Source organism: Gymnoscopelus braueri (genome assembly GCF_963280865.1).
Source record: "Gymnoscopelus braueri genome assembly, chromosome: 8".
Taxonomy (NCBI): Eukaryota; Metazoa; Chordata; class Actinopteri; order Myctophiformes; family Myctophidae; genus Gymnoscopelus; species Gymnoscopelus braueri.
Genome location: NC_137609.1, coordinates 40,656,074 through 40,680,912, shown reverse-complemented (window position 1 = coordinate 40,680,912; position 24,839 = coordinate 40,656,074). Strand labels below are relative to the sequence as shown.

Below are 24,839 nucleotides of genomic sequence, written 5' to 3'. Positions count from 1 at the left end.
GTATGCAAATATGGGGCTTATCACCAGAGGCATTTTTTCCCTTGGAAATGCAGGTTCCACACAGAGATTCCAATCCAGACTAATATCTACACAGTGATATTAGTCTGGCAATGCCAGGCTAATTTTGGGCATGGGTGACAAAAACAGAGTAGAGGCTATTGGAGAACCTGATTTGTATAGGCACACATGCAGAGCAATGCCACTATGACAGAAAGAGACCAGATGGGTCTGTTCCAGATCAAATACTCTGTTGCCACTTGCCACACTTGGTTCACTTCGCCCCATGAATCCCAATGGAGGACCGGCTGGGGTATAATATGTGAAATAAAAAGTCAGATTCTAAGCTGGAATTAGGGAAAAGGCCATTTTACTTAATCTTAACACATCGGGTGCCAAACACGGTCTGAACCGTGTTTGCGCAGAGTAGCGGTCCGGTGCCGAACACGGTCCAGACCGTGAAATATGTGTTTTTGTTTTTTTCGTTTTTCTCCACACGGGCGGGGCTAGAGCAGCTCTGGGAGTACCCATTGTGATCCTGAGAAGGATCGGCCAGATAGATCACCGGAAACAAAAACATGGCTCCCATCCACTTCCTGTCTATTTCCTTCTTTAAAACGCCTATATCTCCGAATCTGTTTCCGGTGGGGAAAACCGGTCATGTGCGATGCGCGATCCCCCCCCATTGTAACTCGCGAGTGAAATGTTATCGTTCCAGGCTGTAGCCAGGGTCATCGAGCTACATGAATGGATGCTTTTTTTTACATGGATTTGCTCCTCGTGGAGTTTAGAGCTTTAAACATGAAAGCGCAGTCAATGGGGAGAATGCTGGCACCCAACGTAAGTTGTTATGAAAAAATGCTGGCACCCAATGTGTTAAAAAACATGTTTTTATTTTTTACTTTATTGCACAGCTATTCTCACAATTTTTGTTGTTGGGTGAAGTATATGTATACATGTAGGGCTTATGTGGTTAATCGATCTCTGTCATCGTGTATTTGTAAACAAGCTAATATCGGACAACCATGCTGATCTGTTTTGTCTCACTGAAACATGGCTGGGTCATGAACATTACGCTAACCTAAATAAATCCACTCCCCCGGTCACGCTCCCCCTGTTATCATATCAAGTTTGCAGATGACAACAGTCATAAGGTCTCTTACAACCAGTAGTGGAAAACGTACTCAAATGTTTTACTTAAGTAAAAGTATATAAATACTGCAATGTAGAAGTACTCTGTTACAAGTAAAAGTCCGGAATTCAAAATGTACTTGAGTAAAAATACAAAAGGTATTGGTATCAAAATGTACTTAAAGTACTATTTTCAAATAGCCTATGCATAGAATACGGCTAAAGTGATAAATGTATGTTTTATAATGTAATAATGTATATCTGAAAAGTAACTAGTAACTAAAGTTTTCAAATAATTGTAGTGGAGTAAAAGTACAATAATTGCCTCTGAGACGTAATGGAGTAGAAGTGAAGTATTGAGCATTGGGAATTATACTCCAAGTAAAAGTGCCTCAACATTTTACTTAAGTACAGTACTTGAGTACATGTACTTAGTTGCTTTACACCACTGCTTACAACGATGAGTCAGCATACAGGGATGAGGTGCAAAATCTGACTCCCAACACTTCAACCTTTGTCACATCACAGGTTTACACAGGTCTAAAACAGTGGGTGAAAAATAAATGTGTTCCAATGCTTTGCAGTTTCAGACATATTAATAATACAATAATAAGAGTAGAGCATGAAAGAAAGGAAGCAAAGCGGATGAGAAGACACAATGTCAGATACAGTACATAGCCTAAGGAGCATGGACGAAATACAAAATAAAGATGGGGCAGAATATCCCAGTCTCTTGTGAAAGTAGAGCCAACACATTTACCAGCAGATGTCTGGAGTATTTAAGGAGATGTCTGGAGTATAATTGAAGGTCATGTACATACAGTCAGTGGTGGAAAGTAATTAAGTACATTTACTTAAGTACCACACTTAAGTAAAATGTTGAGGTATTTGTACTTTACTTGAGTATTTCCAATACTTTTACTTCTACTCCACTACATCTCAGAGGCAAATATTGTACTTTTACTCCGCTACAATTATTTGAAAGATTTAGTTACTAGTTACTTTTCAGATATAAATTATGATATCATAAAACATACATTAACCACTTTAGCCCTATTTTATACCTAGGCTATTTGAAAATAGCCGATCTACAAGCTCACAACGTGCGTTGTGAGCTTGTAGATCTGCTATTTTCAAACATTTTAGTACTATTACTTTCGGTACCTAAGTACATTTTGATGCCAATACTTTTGTACTTTTAATCAAGTACATTTAGAATGATGGACTTTTACTTGTAACAGAGTACTTCTATATTGCAGTATTGGTACTTTTACTTAAGTAAAGAATTTGAGAACTTTTTCCACCAATGCATACAGTGACAAACAGTGTTTTCCCCCCGAAGGCATTTTGCATTTTGTCCACAATGTGAAGCGGCAAGTACCAGAATTTAACTGCCTGCATTATTGTCACAGCTGAATTATAAATGAATGTTAGAGGAAAAAGAGCCGCACATGACAGGAAGTTTAACCCATTAAGGCCTGAGGTTCCGATTCTACATGCCTTCTAAGGGCGCGCTCCCACTTAGAGTTGGCTGGCCGCTGTTAAACGCAGGTTGTGCGCGGCCACAGTTTTTTGCAGCCAGCGGATTCTAAAAAACGGGAGTGTCGCGCCTGTCACTCACTTTCAGGAGCCTCCCCATAGCCCACACCGCCTGTGCCTGCTGCCTTGAGCACCATGTTGCTTCCTGAGTCTTGAGACGGTCCGCCTTCGACTCACCCGATTGGACAGAGGGAGAAAATCAGCGCCTGCCTCTAACAGTTTTATGCTTAGTCGCGGAGAGCAGATAAACGCAAGGTCTGCGCGACTAGCGGAAAAATCTGCTCTTGCGTGAATCAACGCATTTGCATTGACAATGCATTGGCAGATTCTGCAAACAGCGGCCAGCCAACTCTTGGTGGGAGCACGCCCTAAATCCTAACAGCTTTTTTTTTTTTTTACTTATGTCAGTGGTTCTCAAACTTTTTCATGTCAAGGACCACAAAATGTATATGTATTTGGCCGTGGACCCCCATCTCAAAATATATTGTTCCAGGGACCCCCAGAAGCAAAGATGAGTTAAAAATGTTCGCTTTAAGAAATACATATTCAATGTTTTGCACACATTTTCACGATTTTTCAAAAATAGCAGATGTACAAGCTCATAGCGCGGCACTCGGTGCCGCACTATGAGCTTGTATATCTGCTATTTTTTAATAGCCGACGTGTAAAATAATGCTTTTTCGCTCAAATCTTAAAATGATACACGGATGCGTTCCCGGTCTTAATGGGTTAACCCAGCAAGACAGAATGTGATTACCAATACATCTCCTGTACAACAGGCGGGATATTAGATAAAGATAAATGCTTTACAATGTGCATTACATTCACCCATTCACACACCGACGGCAGCGGAAACCATGCAAGAAGACACCAACCTGCTCATCGGGCCCTCTTTTGTTCTCACTAGTCACTACTGTAAGTGCAGCAGTTCATAAACCTTGCTGTCATCCCTCTTTCCTTCACCGGTTTAGTAGCACAGCTAGGAGTGCTGTCTCTTGGTTGTTACAAGGCCTGTCCCCGACAAATAATTTATATAGTCGAATCTGATTGGCCAAATGTCGCCTATAGTCGACTGGTAGTCGCATCATGCGACAAAAAAAAAAGAAGAAAAAAGTCTAATCAGTCTGATTCGACTGCCAATCTCAGCCGAATCATGCATCAAAATGTACTTAAAGTACCAAAAGTAAAAGTACTAAAATGTTTGAAAATAGCAGATCTACAAGCTCACAACGCGTCACAATGCGACGAGTTGTGAGCTTGTAGATATGTAGGCTATTTTCAAATTACCCAGGCATAAAATACGGCTAAAGTGGTAAATGTATGTTTTTATAATGTAATATACATTTTCAATTCATTGTAATGGAGTAAAAGTACAATAATTGCCTCTGAGATGTAGTGGAGTAGAAGTGAAGTATTGAACATAGGAAATACTAACTAGTAGGTACTTGCATCATGCAACAAAAAAGAAAAGAAAGAAAAAAGTTGAATCAGTCTGATTCGACTGTCAATCTCAGCCAAATCATGCAGGAAAAAAATGCAATAGAGGATCATTCCATTTGGCCTGTGGGGAGTGCTTAATGTCTGATTTAACATACTTACTTGGTTTCTCCCAAAAAAATCATGATATCAGGGATTAAAGCCAGAAAAAATCCCAAGACTGAAAAGGATTTTTAGATGGGGGGGGGTGCCTGAAAATCAGTCAGACCGGGGGGGGGGACGTTGTGAAAGGGGAAACCCCCGAACCTTGCATCGGTTTATAGTGATGGGCCGATACCACATTTCTTCAATTCGATACCGATATTTTTGGGGGCGATTTTCCGATACCGATACCGATACCGGAACCGGAAACAGAATCAAACCGGAAACGGGACCGGAAATTGCCATACCGGAACCGGAAATTGAGATAAACCGGAAACGGACGTACCGGAACCGGAAATTGAGATAACCCGGAAACGGAAGTAACAAACGGAACCGGAAATGGCCATAAACCGGAAGTACATGAAAAAGTATCTTCTTTTTTTTTAAAGTATCGATACCAAACGATATTCAGACAATCGATCGATATATCGATACAAGTATCGATATGCCCATCACTATAATTTACCCCTGTCCTAGAATAAGACAGGGACAGGGCTGCCAACTTTCAGAAATTTCTAAGAGTGAGACTTTAACTGTCGGGCGGCGAATTTTTTTAAAATAAATAATAAAGGCTGGTATTATAATATGTTACTCTCTACCTCCCCCTACAGGCTGGTATTATAATATGTTACTCTCTACCTCCCCCTACAGGCTGGTATTATAATATGTTACTCTCTACCTCCCCCTACAGGCTGGTATTATAATATGTTACTCTCTACCTCCCCCTACAGGCTGGTATTATAATATGTTACTCTCTACCTCCCCCTACAGACTGGTATTATACTATGTTACTCTCTACCTCCCCCTACAGGCTGGTATTATAATATGTTACTCTCTACCTCCCCCTACAGGCTGGTATTATAATGTTACTCTCTACCTCCCCCTACAGGCTGGTATTATAATATGTTACTCTCTACCTCCCCCTACAGACTGGTATTATACTATGTTACTCTCTACCTCCCCCTACAGGCTGGTATTATAATATGTTACTCTCTACCTCCCCCTACAGGCTGGTATTATAATATGTTACTCTCTACCTCCCCCTACAGGCTGGTATTATAATATGTTACTCTCTACCTCCCTCTACAGGCTGGTATTATAATATGTTACTCTCTACCTCCCCCTACAGACTGGTATTATACTATGTTACTCTCTACCTCCCCCTACAGGCTGGTATTATAATATGTTACTCTCTATCTCCCCCTACAGGCTGGTATTATAATATGTTACTCTCTACCTCCCTCTACAGGCTGGTATTATAATATGTTACTCTCTACCTCCCCCTACAGGCTGGTATTATAATATGTTACTCTCTACCTCCCCCTACAGGCTGGTATTATAATGTGACTCTCTAAATCCCCCTACAGGCTGGTATTATAATGTTACACTCTACCTCCCCTTACAGGCTGGTATTATAATGTTACTCTCTACCTCCCCCTACAGGCTGGTATTATAATTTTACTCTCTACCTCCCCTTACAGGCTGGTATTATAATATGTTACTCTCTACCTCCCCCTACAGGCTGGTATTATAATGTGACTCTCTACCTCCCCCTACAGGCTGGTAGGGCCTGTAATAAAGGCCAATCAAAAAGAAGGCCATCAAATAAAATGAAGATTTCAAGTCCACGGAAATAATGAATTTAACTTGAAGGTTAAGGATGATTTAATTGTAATATAGTACAAGAATAGTGTAACTACTGTATCTGTAAAATATAACCCATTTATTTCATAAAATTATGTATTGGGTTATAGCCTATTTGTCTCAATATTTGTCACATTCAGCCCTGGACTTCACTAGGGGTCACATTAATTACATTAGAATCACAGATTAGAGATTTTATGTATTTTCCCCTATTTTCTGTATTTTTCACTATTTAAAATATATAGTATTTCTTAATTTTTTATAATTATAGCTCGTAGATTGGCTTTTTTCACCATTAGAAATTGTTTTAAAATAAAAGGTAAACAGTTTTCCCAACCGACAGAGAGTCAGAGACAATATTTTGCCTATATATGGTTCTGTATTAGTGTATGAGTCAGTTTTAGCAGATTTCATTCTAATTGGCTACTGTAGACTGCCTATGAATCTCATGGGCCTGGGTAGGGCCACCTGGCCTGGCGGATATCTGCCCTGTTGCGCAGCAGCACGTCAGCAAGTGAAGGAAATGAATAAATACAAATAAACATAATGTTTTGATGGATAAATGCAAATGATTAAATCATATATATATCTTCGCTGTCAGGCCGAAACCTTGTATTTCCATATTTCAACTTTATGTTTTTTCATAAATGAATGCCTTACTTCAGCGGTTCTCAAACTGGGGTCCGGGGACCCCCAGGGGTCCTTGAGGAGTTACATGACTTTAACTATGAGAGTGTTCCATTTGTACACTCTCAGAGTTAGGATTTCTTAGTATAGATTGGGGTCCCAGAGATAGCAAAGAGGTATCACATGGTGGTCCGTGGCCTAATGCTTATTAAACTGGGGGTCCATGAAATTAAAAAGTATGGGAACCACTGCCCTACTTCATCATACAAGAGTGTCACACTATAAGAGTAAAAATAGCCGATCTACAAACTCCCAACATGCCGAGATATGATGTGTTGTGAGCGTGTAGATCAGCTATTTTCACAAATTACAATTTCCTATAGTATTGTTTGTTGATTACTTTTCATGCAGTAATGCTATTTTATATTTCATTTCTTCCTTCTTTTTTTTGTATTAAAAAGGTCTTTAAAAAAATAGTCATCTGGGGACCCCCCCCAAACAAAAAAATTACGTGGGGACCCCCCTGGACCTTGTGGGTCCCGACACACAGGTTGAGAACCAGTGATTTGACTAACACTGCTAGTCACGGTTTGTTGTTAAAGTTTGCTGTCAATGAGTGTCACATCAGAGCCTTCATTCACAACCAACGCCTCCATGATTTATGCTCGACTGACCGGTACAGCGCTACCACAGGTGGGAGTATAAACACAACAGTGCAACGCATGGTGGATAAACCTCCCCGCCTCCTGCCTTGAAAACCAATCATGATACCGTCACAAATGAAACACCGCCCAGAGTTTTGGCATTGACACCTGTATGGGTGACTTTTGTGAGTGACAAATAAATCCTCTCTGATTGGCAAACATAGCAATTGTTCCGCTGCTTATTTTAATGCAAGTGAACATAAGCTAAGCATACGTTTATTGTCAATTACTGCTCCCTTCCCTGCAACAAATAATTATATCCTACCTGTTACGTGGTGTAATCCACTTTCGATTAAAAACAACAGTGTATTCCATTGTTCCTGTGATTTCATCGTTTGGACACTGCCACCATCCATACAGAGTAAAATCCATAACTTCAGCGGTAAATCCGTGCTACTTTAAGTCAGAATGAACGGAGCACAACTAACACAACTAACATTTCATGCCGTAAAAATAGCAGATCTACAAGCTCACAACGCGTCCCGTTCGTGATGCGTTGTGAGCGTTGGGAATGGAGCACTTAATGCATGCCGTAAACATAGCAGATCTACAAGCTCACAACGCGTACCGTTCGTGACCTGTTGTGAGCTTGTAGGTCTGCTATTTACCGCGCACGACACCGCCACACAGCTAAGTATATTGCTGAGGGCTAAACACGGTGTCGGGTTACAGGGGTTGTGACGCAGCACCAGCGCAGCACTCTGAGCAGCTGATATTTATCGCTGGTGATGGATTATTTTTTAATTCTATGGGATGGTGGATGCTTTGTAATTTGGAGATCATTTTGAATAGCAAGTAGGCTACATTTTGATGACTTCGGTCATGTCATTGACACCGCGGGCATATACACATACCCCCCCCCCACCCACTTTTTTTTTTTTTTGCAGATCTGCACAGATCTCATAAATGACCCCTAAAAAATCCTCACGACGGAAATCCGTCGCCACGACGGAGAACTTTAATCCATGTGATATATATCCTATTTTTGGCAAACTATTAGTTAACTAATATAACCAAATAGGCCAATCTCTAAGGTTGAATCTTTTTTTGTTGTTGCATGATTCGACTGAGGGATTGGCAGTCGAATCAGAGTCCCTCGATCGATTAGTCGACTATTCGACTAATCGGTGTGTGCAGGGAGAATGGTGTGTAATGCAGTACTTTGGAGCTACTGTATGCTGCTATGTACCCGGCAAGTTTGTTTTACTGTATCATTTATATTTGACCGAAGTTGTGCTCCCACTCCTTCTAGTATAAATGGTACCAAATACACCCTTACATGTCCATTTGGTTCAATTGGCATACTCTCAGACTTACGGGGGTCCTTGACATTTAAAAGTTTGAGAACCACCGTCATAGAAAATTGTCAGATATTGTTGATTTGGAGAGGCGTCACATTATCCTACTCTGGTTGGCACTGCTCTGAGCTCTCATATCTAGAAACATGGCCGAGTTCATTAGTAAAACAAAACCATGACAACCCTGAGATTTATACAGAGTTGCTGTCCTACAGGCTTCTCTGTGCTTCCATTAGAGCAGTCACCCATCCAAAACCACCCACATAAACCGTGTCAGCCCCCAAACACTTAAATCAGTTGAAACTAAAGTGAACAGAAGAGGCGTTATACTTGAGAAACGAATTAAAATGAACACCACCAATGTCACTATGACAGAAAGAGACTAGATGGGTAAGCTCCAAATCACAAACTCACTGTTCCCTCACTTTTTCATTTCGTCCCAGGAATCCCAGTGGAAGTGGGGGATTATGTTGTGAAAAAAAAACCCGTCTGATTCTAAGCTTGGAATTAGGGAAAAGGCCTTTTTACTTGACCGTAAAACCATCCCATTTTCGAAAATATAAAAAATTGCAGATGGTTATTTTAGATATTTGTTGTTCATTGAAGTACACTGCATAGAGCTAAAGTGCTTAATCATTGTCTCCGCCAGGCCGAAAGGCATGGCCGAGACTATGTTTTGCACCCTGTCCGTCAGTCCGTCCGTGTGTGTGTGTGTGTGTCCGTCTGTCTGTGAACAGCTAATCTCCGGCACTGTTGGCCTGGTCGTTACGAAACTGTGCACACAGTCTCCCTGGATGCCAAAGCCAAACCTCTGCCCCGAATATTTCAGATTGGTCTGTTATAGCGCCACCAGGAGGCCGATTTTTGCAAAACATTTTTTTAAATATTACTCCACACTACACTCGGTGCCACGCTATGAGCTTGTGTATCTGCTATTTTTGAATAGCCAAAGTCTAAAATAATGGTTTAAGTCGTTACACAGATGCGCTTCCCGGTTTTAACGGGTTAATGTGGGGATTCTCATCACTACTCTTACCTGGGATGAAGTTGATCAGGAAAAGTATGACTGATTTCTCCAGCCCGGAGCTCCAACTTTTTTCCGCACTCATGGTCCGTTCCCACGGTCCTTGGAAATGCAAGTTGTCGGTTCTCCGTTAGATATTCCTCGCAGAGCCTGTAGGTAGACAACCATAGCAGGGGAAGACAGACAGACAGAGTCAGTCGCCGCCCTAGGTGTCAGATCTTCACTCTTTTAGCTAATTAACCAGACATCCATGGAGGAGACATTCACGCATTTCTGTGTAACTGTTCCAGAATGGGAGGGCGTCTCTCTGTCTGTCTTTCTGTCTAAAGGTTAAAGGGATAGTTAACCCCCAAAATGACTTTTTTCCTATCGATTAGTCGCCCCATGGAGACTTGAATTCATGGATATTTTTTAGTTTTTGTCGCATTCCTATACAATATATTTTTTTGGTGAACTACAGTATCCTTTTAAGTTGTTGAGCACAGATGCACATTTTCAGCAAAATTCTCTCTCTCTCATGATGATGATGATGAAATCAAAGACAATGGCACCCCCATACCTTCAGGACGTGATCCTACCCCAGCCCACACCCCTTCCTGCTCACTTTAATTTAATATTTCCTGGCTTATTCAAAAAGACAATGCCTTGTGCCAAAAGAGGAAGTGCACAAATCAAGTTGAGCTATGCCTTGTATAATAATAATAAATAGACCTTTCTTTCTACTTCCATGGATATTTTGCAGGTTTCATTTTTTGAAAAAAAGATAACCATGTATTATCACTGTAGTACAGTGGATTTCAACCTTTTTCATGCCAAGGACCCACATTTGGCCGCGGACCCCCATCTGAAAATGTTTTGTGCCAGGGACCCACAGAAGCAAAGATTCGAGTTAAAAATGTTTATATCTTACACACATTTTCAATATTTAAAAAAGATAGCAGATCTACAAGCTCATGTACCCCCCCCTCCCCCCCAAGGACCACTGGTGGTCCCCGGACCACTGGTGGAGAACCATTGCTGTAGTTAGTAGACTGTACCCTTTCAGACAGCTATAAATATAATACTGTTGATTTGCTTAGAGAGTAGGCAACACAGTCCACAAGGTTTGGTGAAGGAGTTATATATATATATGTTTATTATATATAAACATATAAATATATATATGTTTATATATTCACTCTCACTATCCTGACCACTGTCCTCTGCCTCTGTGGAGAGGTCATTGTCATCTCTTCACTGATGAGCATAAAAACCTACTCGAGGAACGTGACGGGGCAGGGCCGTCTGTCAGACATGGTATTAACAAGTCAGCCGACATTACGCACATTTACAGTAAATGTGCATGAAATGTCACATAGTTTTCATGCAAGTATGTCGCTGACATGTTGCTGCGGTTGCTGTCCATGGTTCTGAAGTGTTATGTTGCTGGGCTGTCGAGATGTGTAGGGTGACAGTTTATAAATAATGAGGGGGATTTGCATTAATGCTTAATTAATGACAATGATAAAGCTCATTGTCTCCGTGCCGTTTTACTGTTGTATAGACCGCCGAAGTCTGACGTCATTTACACATCCTTTGTTTGTCTACCTGGTTCGCAGTTTTCCACCCCCGTTCTGAATCCCATAGACGTATTTAATATCGCGTCAAATAAGAACTGTGTTCCAAAAATAAACAAATGACCCCGGCGTGTTGACTCTTATGGATATGAAGCATCAACTGACGGTGAGAAAACGCTAATGTTACTTCCGCCGAATTAGTTACATTTTCGCCAGAAACAGACTGTATCAAATATAAGTGACTGACTATCATAAACGATACAGAACCTCCTCCCTGACAATAACGCCGACACGCAGTGTTTATTTTTGGACCACAATTCTTATATGAGACGATTCTAAGATGACCCAATGTTATTCTCCATAGAGAAATTACTTCCGCAAACCTGGGGATGAACGAGTCACGTCAGGACTTCGGTGCTCTATTGCTAAGGCTGCTAGAATAGCATCTTTAATTTTAGTTTCAGAGCTGGAATTGTCACAGGTAACGTTTCGTCACTGTCGGGTGGAAACATTGTACCTTTTCGGTTGATGGAAAACAGAACCAGGGTTAGAGAATGGATCCAATGTAGTCAGTATTTAGTTACAAGCTCCTGTTCAATGGTTTCAATATTTATAAAAACACACACTTAACCACTGTCACTTTCAAAGCTTTTCAGAATCAGCAAAGATAGCATACAAGCTCAGCTTGTAGATTGCCTATTTTCTAAATGTTTGTGCCACATTCTTGAACAACAAAGTAGGGCATTATTTATGAAAAAACACAAGTTTAAATATGGATATACAAGGTTTCTGCCCGACAGCAACAGTTTGCAGTACTAATAGGAGAGGACACAGCAAGCTTAACTGGAGGTTTGCTTTTTTTTTTCTTGACAGGGAAAAAGGGTCAGAGGGCCAAGGTTTAAGAGTCATGGTTCATCACTGATAGACCACGTTTGAGTTTCCACACTGTTTTATGAAAAAAATTAAGAAATGTACATCAACCCAAATATAAATGCTGCCACTGCCTCCATCCACCTGAATATAAATGCCACCATCTTTGTTGTAGTGCAAATTTGCAGTCGGTTTCACCTGATGGACCAAACCATTTGGTGAAAACAGAAGTGGTTGAGCGGTGTTCTTTGGTCGAGGATAAATCAATCATCTCATCATCAGCAGAAAAACAGACACTCAAATTACCGGTAAAATACCTTTAGTTGAATCAATGTTCAATGTCGAACGGATACAAATGTGTTTTGGCTACACAGCCTTCATCAGGGGATGAAATATTTGCTATGGGTCAGTAAAAGACTGTTAAAAATCACTCCTGCTACCCCCAATGCGCTCTGTGGATCATAACTATAAGCATTTACTGCCTATAAAACGGTTTTAAAGAGCGAGAAAGCCCAAAGGACATTAAAAAAAATACTGGACAGAAGAATCTGTGCTCTGCCAAGAATGTTATGACCACTTGATGTTTTAAGTTTTGTATCTCCACCAGGGAGGACATTATGTTATCACCTCTGACACCTCTGACAAATTTCAATCACACAACCTGGGGTGGGGGGGTCCACGAAGCCATGCCTCACGAAAACGATTTATTTATTGTATTAACTATCTCAGTGCCACACAACGAGATATCCCGAGTTTTTTCTGAATGCCCTCAGTGCCAAGAACGAGAAAAAATTTATTTATTTATTTTTTGGAAAAAAAACATCAGAACCCAAGATATCATCATCTGAAGATTTGCAGCTCCATCCACTCCTTGTTTAACTTATAACTGAAAAAGGCTGGCACAGTATGAACATATTTTTTTATTTCATTGGCACTGAGAGAGTTAAGAGGCCCTCTCAAGCTGACCTCCCTCTGCTATGGCTCAATACTGCTAGTTGAAAATAGACGTCAGTAGCCTACTTAATGCATTGCAATGACTCTTAAATGTTCCTAAATAGAAACTTTAATCAAATCTACATTTGTGATTTCAAGATTATACACCATTTTATTTCATTGTTTTTTGATAGTTTTTTTTACAAAATATTGGTCAAAACATTGGTAATCGTGGTCTAGTACTTTGATTTGTTTCAAATGTAAAGTGCAATATAAATAATGAATTATTATTATTATTTGAAAAGTTAATTTGACTCCAAAATCAGGATCGGCATCGGACCCCAAAAATTAGTCTGCTTCTAGTGGACCTACCGGTTTGTGTTTTTTTCGGTCCACCATAGATTGTATTTATAGAGACATCAAATGCAATCAGTTTGGCTGAGCAGTGCTTTTTTATGAATGCACGTATCAACAAAAACTCTTTGTACTAAGTCATGACTCATAACCCAAGAAACAACAGGGCATACTGCTGTGCCTTTAACCCTTTAAGACCAGGAACGCATCTGTGTCATTTAAATTTTTCTTTGGATATTCAAAAATAGCAGACATACAAGCTCATAGCGCGGCACCGAGTGCCACGCTATGAGCCCCCAGAAGTTACAACTTCTGGGGGGTCCCTGGAACAAAATATTTTGAGATGGGGGTCCACGGCCAAATACATATAATTTTGGGTGGTCCTTGACATGAAAAAGTTTGGGAACCACTGATATTATAGCAACATACGTTTAAAAAAAAAAACTGTTAGAGATTTAGAAGACGTTTGTTGTAGAATCCCCCAGAAGCAAAGATTTGAGATACAAATGTTTGCTTTAAAAAAAAAATATATATATATATATATATATATATATATATATTCAAAGATTTGCCAAAAAAATCTAGATAAAAAAATATATAGCAGATCTACAAGCTCATAGCGCTGCACTCGGTGCCACACTATGAGCTTGTAGATCTGCTATTTTTTGAATAACCCAAAGAAATAAAAAAATGACACAGATGCGTTCCTGGTCTTAATGGGTTAATGGATGGGCTCAGAGCCTAAACACATTTCAGCACAGTCCTCTTCCACCCTGCTTAATAGTCTGATTCATCTTGCTCTGTTGGACCGGAACATTGGCACTAAACAACACACGCTGTCAGCACTGGCTTGTACTCCAAGTTCCTTAACTAACAGATACATAGGCCTGTCACAATTATTACATAATCGTCTAATCGCAATCATTTTATATAATCGCAATTATTTTTGCATAATCGTCATCATCGTCATAATCAATTACATGTTAATTATATATATATTTTTTTTAAAGGCAAAAATAGTGGAAATAGTCGATCTATAAGCTCAAAACGTGTCGCGATGGGACGCGTTTTGAGCTTATAGATCGCCTATGTCCACTATTAATGTTTATTTTTTAAGTAGTAAATATGTGTCATTTATCATATCTGCCCTGTGCAACTTTTGTTTACGAAAGCTAAAAGCCAAACAGAAATGTGATTTTTATTCATAATGTTCCATTCATTTTCAACGACAGAAACACAATTAATCGCAATTATTTGAGTGATAATTAATCGTCAACTTAAATTTGTAATCGTGACAGCCCTACAGATACAGTGTCCACTGACATGCCTTGAAGGAAATACAAAAACTTGGAAACCAACACACGTCACAATTATTACATAATTAATCGCCTAATCAGCAATGTTTAGTATTTTTAGATCTCTATGTCTCCATTCTCCACTATAATGTCACCTAAATGAGCTTATATCGCTTGACGTCACGATCCAATCGATCTCTTGTATCCTATCGATTATCTTATACATACGTATAAGACTTACATAAGGACTGCGGAAATGTTTCATCATTTTATTGGTATTTATAAGCATTAAGCCCGCCCGCCAGCACGCCCGCCGAAACCAAAATGGAACCAAATGGATTTGTACACTCTCAAGAGTTATCGGGGCACGTGGCCTAATACATAGTAAACTTTGGGTCCTTGAAATGAAAAAAGTTTGAGAACCATTGATTTAACCAGTGCCAGGTATCGTTTCTCGAGATTTGATTGTCAGGCTTTTGATTATTAATTACAGAGTGTGTGTGTGTGTGTGTGTGTGTGTGTGTGTGTGTGTGTGTCAGAGAGACATAAACCCTGGAAAGAATCAACTCAAAACCTGAGCAAAATGTAATGCATTATTTGGCCCTAGAGCATACACCGTGGCAGAATACTGGTGCACTGTGACTAATCCAAAACTAAGGGAACTCTCGTGATCCAGAAAGGCCACGGCCAGACAAGACAAGAGAAGACAAGACAGGCTCTGTGTGCAGGATGAGGTGAAATCTGAGCTACCTGCTGTTACACTTTCTATCCGCCAATTGTAGCAAGATAAGAAATCAGAGCCAGAGGCACATACGATACTTCACACAGATTACAAACACCCAAGGACAAGGAGAGTTTGAAAACATGACTAGATTTGTAGCTGTTGTTGTGACAGGAAAACGATGTACAAATGAATACATACATAGGCAACTGGCAGCCCGGGGGCCACATGCGGCCCATAGGTTCATATCGGAATACATATTGATTTCAGCTGTTACAATTCCAAACATGCAATCATGACCCACTTTAATTACTTCAGTCTACATTATTAGTTTAATGACTTTTTATGTCCAATGTATTTGTATTTAAGTTCATAAAGTTAACTTAAGTATAACTAAATGCATTTGAAATTAAATAAAAATTTAACTTTTCAGGATTAAAATTCCCAAATAGCAAAAATAGCTGATCTATAAGCTCAAAACGCGCCGCATCGCGACGCGTTTTGAGCTTGTAGATCTGCTATTTTGGAATTTTACATACTTTTGTGTGACATACTACAACGACGGCATTAATTTACAAAAAAAGTTTAAATATGGAGATAAGAGGTTTCTGCCCGACAGCAACAATATGCAATGTGGCCCTCTGGGGTGAGTGTGGATATATAGCGGCCCTCTCCATCATCAAAGTTGCCCACCCCTGATTTAATACAACCACCTTAAAGACTACTCGTCACATTAGCAGTCTAACGTGATTAGACAAGTGAGTGACTTCATTTGCAACATAAGTTAACTACTAAAAACAACGATAGCTGTGAACCTTGTGTACTACACAGCAGGTTCATTTATATTTGCATCATGATATTTGTCATGATTGTTTTTTATCTCTCTCTCTCTCCCTCTACGGGTCGACCCCCCCTCTTCAAGACGATTTTGGCACCCCTTCTTCTCATTTAAAACGAATACTGTATTATTTCTCAAACAACAAATGGTTTAATAGACCTCAACAATACAAATTGTAATAGACCTACAATTGTATATCCACAGAACAGAACCGTTCTATAATGTTAGAGGTGCTATATTTCTATTATTTTTTATTATTATTGGACTATAATAATAATAATAATTAACAAGCTTTATTTGTTACACAAAAACATAATAAACAGCCATTGAATAAAGAAAATAAACTACATCCAAAGGGTATCGGAAAGAGATATGAAGATCAATTAATAATTACATTTTACATCTTTTTAATCAACACCTTTTTAATATAGCTTTTCATTACTTGTAATTATTTATTTGCCATTTCTAAACTGAGCTCTCGTACGGTGACAATAAAGAGCATAGTCTGTGAAGGTAGGTTTTCCAATTATAATTTGGGGGACTTTTGGAATGTTTAAAAGCCCTGCTATAGATAGATAAAATGACCCTCTAAGAGTGTCCATTAACCCATTAAGACCTGAGGCCGATTATTCAAATGTCTTGTAAATCCTAACAGTTTTCTGAAAAACATATGTTTCTATATCAGTGGTGCTCAAACTTTTCCAGGTCAAGGACCCAAAGAATTATACAGAATGTATTTGGCTGCGGACCTGTATCTCAAAATACTTTGTTCTAGTAGGGACCCCCAGAAGCAAACATTTGAGCTAGAAATGTTTGCTTTATAAATATTCAAGATTTGCACAAAATGTAACGTTATTTTAAAACAAAAATAGCAGATCTACAAGCTCATAGTGCGGCACGAAGTGACACACTATATTTGCTATTTATTTTATAATTTTTTTATATCTGCTATTTTGTACTAATAATCTAAATCGAAGTAACTGTAAAATAAATGTCGAGTAAACGCAAGGTTTAGTAGTGGAGTAGAAGTATCAAAATATGTAGCCTACTCAAGTAAAGTAAAACAACCTCGACATTGTAGGCTACTTTAGCCTGGTAAACCCTCCCTCCGGAAATCTCATTTCTATTTGATTCCTGGAGTGAGTCTGGCCTGATCCGCCATTCTGCAATATTGGCTGTGCTGGAGTTGGGCGGGAGTAATACCGTTGACTGACAACCCCTTCAGCCAATGATAATTTTTCCCCTTCAGCCAATCAGCAGTTAACCAGTCTAATGTGACGCAAGGGGACTTTTGAGACGATCCATGCCCAAAATGGGTTGCCTTATTCGGTTACATGGGTGTCACTGCCCGCCCCTACCGGTTCTCTACACGACGCTGATAGGCGCGGCCGTTTGGCATACACAGCCAATATTGCAGAGAGGCGGTTCATGCCAGACTCACTCCTGAAATCAAATAGAAATGAGATTTCCGGAGGGAGGGTTTACCAGGCTAAGGCTACTTAGCCTGACAGTGCTTTAAGGTAGGCTATCCTACTTAGTTTCAGTGCTTTAAGGTAGGCTATCCTACCTTGTTTCAGTGCTTTACGGTAGGCTATTCTACTTAGTTTCAGTGCTTTAAGGTAGGCTATCCTACCTTGTTTCAGTGCTTTACGGTAGGCTATTCTACTTAGTTTCAGTGCTTTAAGGTAGGCTATTCTACTTAGTTTCAGTGCTTTAAGGTAGGCTAGCCTACTTAGTTTTAGTGCTTTAAGGTAGGCTATCCTACTTAGTTTTAGTGCTTTAAGGTAGGCTATCCTACTTAGTTTTAGTGCTTTAAGGTAGGCTATTCTACTTAGTTTTAGTGCTTTAAGGTAGGCTATTCTGCTTATAGTCCATGAGTCAGACAAGATTTCATTATCGAAAGAGTGGGCAAAACCATACCTATATTAAATTGTTTATAGGGTCAATATAAGTAAATAAATATATGATAACCTTTCCACAGGAGAAGCTTTTTCATATTTATCACACATTTTGTTATTTTCCCCATACGTACATGATAGGTGAAAAAATGACAAATGACAAATGACATTAGGAAAATATGCTCGAATTTGCATAACTTTCCAGAATCAACATTGGAACATTGGACAAAGCCAGAGTCAACATTCTTATTTCATTTTGTTAATATGTTGGAGTCAAAGGTTTTTAACAGGGAATATTCAATATCTGGCTCAATTTTGGGGCTCTGGCTCATGGACTAAATGCCTGATTTGCATATTTAAATATACAATTTCTGAAAACTTGTAATACGATAAATCATTGTCTTCATGTAAGTAATCAACTGGGGAAGTTTCATCATGATAACTATTTTTTAAATGTTGTCATTTTTTCACCTGTCATGTACGTATGGGGAAAATAACAAAATGTGTGATAAATATGAAAAAGCTGCTCCTGTGGAAAGGTTATCATATATTTATTTACTTATATTGACCCTATACACAATTTAATATAGGTATGGTTTTGCCCACTCTTTCGATAATTTTGGGGCTCTGGCTCATGGACTATTAGTTTCCACCAGTGGGTCCGTGTACTTTCTGGCAGAGAGATTTTCTTTTGTAAACCACAAACAGAAATCCGCCCATTGCGCTCATTTTTCATTTTTCATTTTTCATTTAGGGTTGCGTCGGTTCTTTCGCTCCCGTTTGCTCCTGTGTTTCATTTTTCATTCTTCATTTTAAAACAAGTTACGTTCGTTTCGCTCCCGTCTTTCATTTTTCATTCTTCAATAAAAAATAAAAAATGAAACGTAAGAAAACAGGGTTTTGCTTTTTCATTCTTTCATTTCTCGATCTTAATCAAAGATACTGTAAAGATAAGACCAGAAGCGGAAGTAGATTTAGTACTTAAAAATAAAAGTGTATATATATATATATATATATATTAAATATAATTTTATTATACCGTAGGCTACATGATTATAACATTACTATGGCTACATCAATGTTAGACAGATGGACATATATATAGATATATAGATAGATAGATAGATAGATAAAGACAGATAGATAATATAAATATATTATACTGTAGGCTACACGGTTATAACATAAACATAATTATGATAGGCTATATTATTATATTAGGCTATTAACATTATGCAAGCTAATTATATTTACCATGGTTACGTCAATAAGAAGACAGACAGATCTATATCTGTCTGTCTGTCTGTCTGTCTGTCTGTCTGACGGACGGACGGACGGACGGGCGGGCAGATATAGGCCTACGTGATTCTCTTCTTTTCATTTAGACATGCGTTTTTTTCATCCAAAATGTGTGTTATATTTATATTATTTAGTTGCAGCATGATTAATTAATAGCAATATTACGGAATAGGAAAACAGAAACAAATCTACCTATTTGAACTTGGAAAGTTGGGTTGAGACTTGAGAGCTATAGGCGTCGCTACTCATTGAACCATCGAAATTACATCTCTGCTGACGTTTTAATCGGATACAGCATAGGTGGGCACTAGGGACATCTGGGCACCAGGAAGAGTGGGTACTATGTGCACTGCCTGTGAGATTGAATTCTTTATTAACAATGATTATTAACACCAGTTTTCCCGGTGCCCAGTCTTCCTGGTGCCCAGATTTCCCTAGCGCCCACTCTTCTCCACCCCTAAGTGCCCACTCTTCCAAGTGCCCACATGTCCCTAATGCCCACTCGTCCAAGGTCCAATGTTGATATTGCAGTAGTAATTTTAAATCGAGTCTTTACAACTGGCTGGAAATCTGGAATCTCATGAACTTGGATGTATAATACGCTACAATATTCAGACCCTGCCCTATGGCACACAGTGCCCGTGATGGGATCATTCCTTACAAATGGTTACATACGGTTGTAGCCTATGTTTGTCATAATTGTAATACTTTTGGAATAATCACCATGAACGATCGAGCTCAATCTCTCCCCTCCATTGCGCACTGTAGTCTGGACGTTTGGTTGTTCATTGATTACAAGTTACACAAATAACACAAATAACCTCTTGCATTATATGGTCAATAACGCCAAAAAAAAAGGGGGAATTGTTAAACCAGTAGAGAACAAATAGGGCTCTAATCATTATGATTAGAGCTCTATTGGTTAAATATCTCCCCCTCTTTTTTGGCATTATTTGTGTAAAAATAATAAAGTAATGCAACATCCAGAGCTGATGTGCATACCCACGGGCCACGGCAATGTGCAGGATGTCATTTTACAGGTTTTGAATTAATTCAATACATTTTACATATTCTACTGGTGAGAATCAATAGCGTTGCGCCTCGACAACCTGTGGGTTTCAAACGGTAGAAGCATGCGCAGTGGCGTTTTAAATGTAGAACTATTGCAATCCCAGATTTGACCACCAGGCGATGGCCGCTTCAATGTTCTACCATGGCTCTTGGTGCCACCTCCTACCAATACAATATGAACTACCCCCCACAGTTAAGAGGTTCACGTCTCACTCTGGGCAGATCTGTTCTTTTCGGTTTCCTCGATTGCCATGGCTGGTACACACTGTATGACTTAAAGTCGTCAGGTTGTATTACTAATAATCATACTGCAACTAAAGCCAACACATTTTGGATGAAAAAGCTGATGTCTAAATTAAATAGATTGGCTAAAGTACATGTATGCATCTTGATATATCTGATTCCTAATAGTGTTGCAAGGAGAAAAACAACCTTTGTAACTGCTGGGGATTTCAAAAACATTATAACAGTTGGGTTACAAATGTTCAGTTGGCCATTAGTGGGCCTATTTGAAAGCAGACATCGTTAGTTGGTGCTATAATCTATATACTATATATACAATATACGCAGGCCAACCCTTACCTCTATTAATGGCCTACAGCCGCACGAAGTGATCAGAAGCGACACTATCCAGGCACGCACCTTTACGCATCCTAATTTATGTTATCCTACAGTGTATAGACCAATTATTTGTTTAGTAACATTGAGACTGGACGCACAGGTGATTGTTTCATGCAATCAATTCTCAACCTGTTGTTTCGGAGTGCGAGAGACCTGATAGAATAGGTTTCATTGCGCGCATACTGGTTGCACGCATACTGGTTCTTATCAGTGTGACGTCGTCTGTTAAGGGGTCTATATATAGGCGCGTTCATTAATTCATTAATAGTGCGTGCTAAAAACAAGGCATTTCGTACCATAAACAGCACCGTCCGCATTGATATATTGTAGGCCTACAACAGGTGTGTGGGGCAATGTATCCCACTGACGACGAGCACCTGCAGAGCCAGGACTACACTCGGGGTTTTGCTTAGCCTAATTTATAAGAAAATAAACAGTTAATAAAGCACATACAGTAGGCCTATATACCTTCAATGAAATGCTCCCGCACAACACACCACCAGGAAGAAAGAACAAGCCAGCTAACTGGCGGCTGCGTAAGGCTTTGAATTTGTTTATGCAGTTATTTTTGTCAATAGCTGACAAGCATGCTCCAGATAGAAAACAAACTAACCTGTATAAGAGCACCTTGGATTGGAAATTAAGAACTGCACGGCTTTAGAAACACTGCAAAGCAAAAGGCAAGTGAATCTGTCAGTCTGGATGACTGGCAGATCTACTGTAAATTAAGGAATAATGTGACAAAAATGAATAGAAATAATTTATTGAGCCAATGATAGATGGCCCTCTGTTTCATGGTAATTACCTAGTACTACACGTCACAGCCTCAAGGTAGCGACAATCAGTGGTGATTGGGGTTGGCTCTGGGTATATGGACTATTAGACATATTGCAAAATATATACAAAATAGTAAAACCATATAATGCCATATCAAGATAAAGTTAAAGCAGTGCACATATAGAAATAAGGGACGGAAAAGATTAGGCCAATACCAAAACATGTTAGATCTTTTTAAGACACAATGCAAAAAAGAGAACATTTTCAAAAATGAAAGGCACCAAAAACACAAAATACACATGAAAGCCTCAGGGACCGTCTACAGGAAGCAAGAAAGGCTCTGCTCTTCGTTTAGACCATGGGTGTCAAGGTTGTGGATCCATTTAGTACTTCTCTGCGAAGCAATTTATTAATGATGTCACCACCCCGTGATGAGGCTGCAAGATTTTCTCTATTCCCCAGAATTTAAGGGATGCTGGGGAGCCATGCTTGTTGACAGTGCCTGGCCATGGCATATTCAGGGTTGTTAGTGCGAATAGCAGTTCTGTGCTCACCAATACGAGTTTAAGTGGTCTCTTAGTTTGACCAATGTATGCCAGTCCACAGGGACATTTAAGCATGTATACCACATGGGTTGAGTTACAATTTATAAATGAGGATATTTTATATTTTTTTACCAGTAGGTGGATGGGTAAAACATTTGGTATTTGATGAATTAGAGCACTGAGCACAGTTGCCACATTTATAAAAGCTATGTGGGGGATTGGGAAGCCAGGTGTGGGGGGGGGTGTTCATATTGGTGTGACATATTTACAAATGACATGCCACTGGTCTTAGACGGGGCCAATAGACCAATTATTTGTTTACAAACATTGAGACTGGACGCACAGGTGACTGTTTCATGTAATCAATTCCCAACAGATCCCCAAACCTGCTGTTTTGGGGTGAGCTTGTTTCAGTTCATTCAACCTCCTCTGTGTGTAGGCTAGTGGAGTGCGCCCTGGCAACACATATATACTCCATCGCGTAACGGTATTGCGCACCGAGAACAGCTGACATACAAGCTCACAACCGCGTCACGGATGCGACCGCTGTGAGCTTGGAGATCTGCTATTCTCGGCCGTTCTCTGTGCGCGACACCTTCGCGGGACGGAGCATAAATTAGTCTTGACGGGCTGCTGCTGCGCGAGCCAAGCAGGTTCTGGTGCCATGATCATAGAGTGCTCCCTCCGTTCTTATATGACAGCCACTGGAGGTGGAGTTTTGAGGACAACTGCTTTGAATTGTTATTATTGTTTACACACAACAGAAACCAAGGATTATATATTTCAAGAGCGAGAGATCACAGTAAAAATCCTAAGCATTCTTCCTCCACACTGGGAGAGAAACAGCATCTGAAAGTTTGATGGGATGCATTTTTACACGTGAGACTGTGAGTGTGACCACTTTTACATTGCATTTTATGAGCGGTGGGGTTCTTTTGCTGCCGACATGCGCACGCATACTGTTTCGTATCAGTGTGACGTCGTCTGTTAAGGCGTCTATAGCCATGTATTCTGACGACACAACTTTGTCTGCTATGTGGAAGACCTGTTGTCTGTAGCTCTTAACAAGGAACCAATACATATCAGAGTGGGTGGTGGTCCTGAACATCTCAAAGACAAAATCCATTGTATTTGAATCACAGTATAATCACAGTAGGCCTATCATTCACACAGCGAGCAAAACTTGGGGAGCCCGATTTGGGGGCTACGCAAACAGGGACTATTAATTAACCATGCTACAAGTAAATAATATAACACACATTTTGGGTGAAAAGGCGCATGTGTAAATGAAAATAAAATAATATATTGGCTATAATCAAGTCTACTTATCAATCTGTCCGTAAGTCCGTCCGTCCGTCCGTCCATCCAGACAGACAGACAGACAGACACCGAATATTGATAATAATAACTGGAAATAACTGCAGTGTGTATTTATGTATAGGCTAGTAACGGTAACAGCATGGATAGGTGGGCACCAAAACATTCTGGGCACTAGGGATAACTGGGCACCTTGGACGAGTGGGCATTAGGGACATGTGGGCACTTGGAAGAGTGGGCACTTAGGGGTGGAGAAGAGTGGGCGCTAGGGAAATCTGGGCACCAGGAAGACTGGGCACCGGGAAAACTGGTGTTAATAATCATTGTTAATAAAGAATTAAATCTCACAGGCAGTGCACATAGTACCCACTCTTCCTGGTGCCCAGATGTCCCTAGTGCCCACCTATGCTGTATCCGATTAAAACGTCAGCAGAGATGTAATTTCGATGGTTCAATGAGTAGCGACGCCTATAGCTCTCAAGTCTCAACCCAACTTTCCAAGTTCAAATTATATAGGTAGATTTGTTTCTGTTTTCCTATTCCGTAATATTGCTATTAATTAATCATGCTGCAACTAAATAATATAAATATAACACACATTTTGGATGAAAAAAACGCATGTCTAAATGAAAAGAAGAGAATCACGTAGGCCTATATCTGCCCGCCCGTCCGTCCGTCCGTCCGTCCGACCGACCGACCGACAGACAGATATAGATCTGTCTGTCTTCTTATTGACGTAACCATGGTAAATATAATTAGCTTGCATAATGTTAATAGCCTAATATAATAATATAGCCTATCATAATTATGTTTATGTTATAACCGTGTAGCCTACAGTATAATATATTTATATTATCTATCTGTCTTTATCTATCTATCTATCTATCTATCTATATATCTATCTATATATATGTCCATCTGTCTAACATTGATGTAGCCATAGTAATGTTATAATCATGTAGCCTACGGTATAATAAAATTATATTTAATATATATATATATATATACACTTTTATTTTTAAGTACTAAATCTACTTCCGCTTCTGGTCTTATCTTTACAGTATCTTTGATTAAGATCGAGAAATGAAAGAATGAAAAAGCAAAACCCTGTTTTCTTACGTTTCATTTTTTATTTTTTATTG

General features: G+C 39.5%; 1 protein-coding gene across 1 annotated transcript in view; it reads right to left on the bottom strand.

Annotated features, from left to right (window-relative positions):
• The window catches only part of rxfp2a (relaxin family peptide receptor 2a), a 146,513-nt gene that overhangs the window by 119,447 nt on the left and 2,227 nt on the right, over positions 1-24,839 (bottom strand). The window contains exon 2 of the mRNA XM_080435010.1: positions 9,615-9,752. Coding sequence (XP_080291136.1) covers positions 9,615-9,687 — 73 coding nt within the window. The 5' untranslated portion in view covers positions 9,688-9,752. The remainder of the gene's footprint in view (positions 1-9,614; positions 9,753-24,839) is intronic.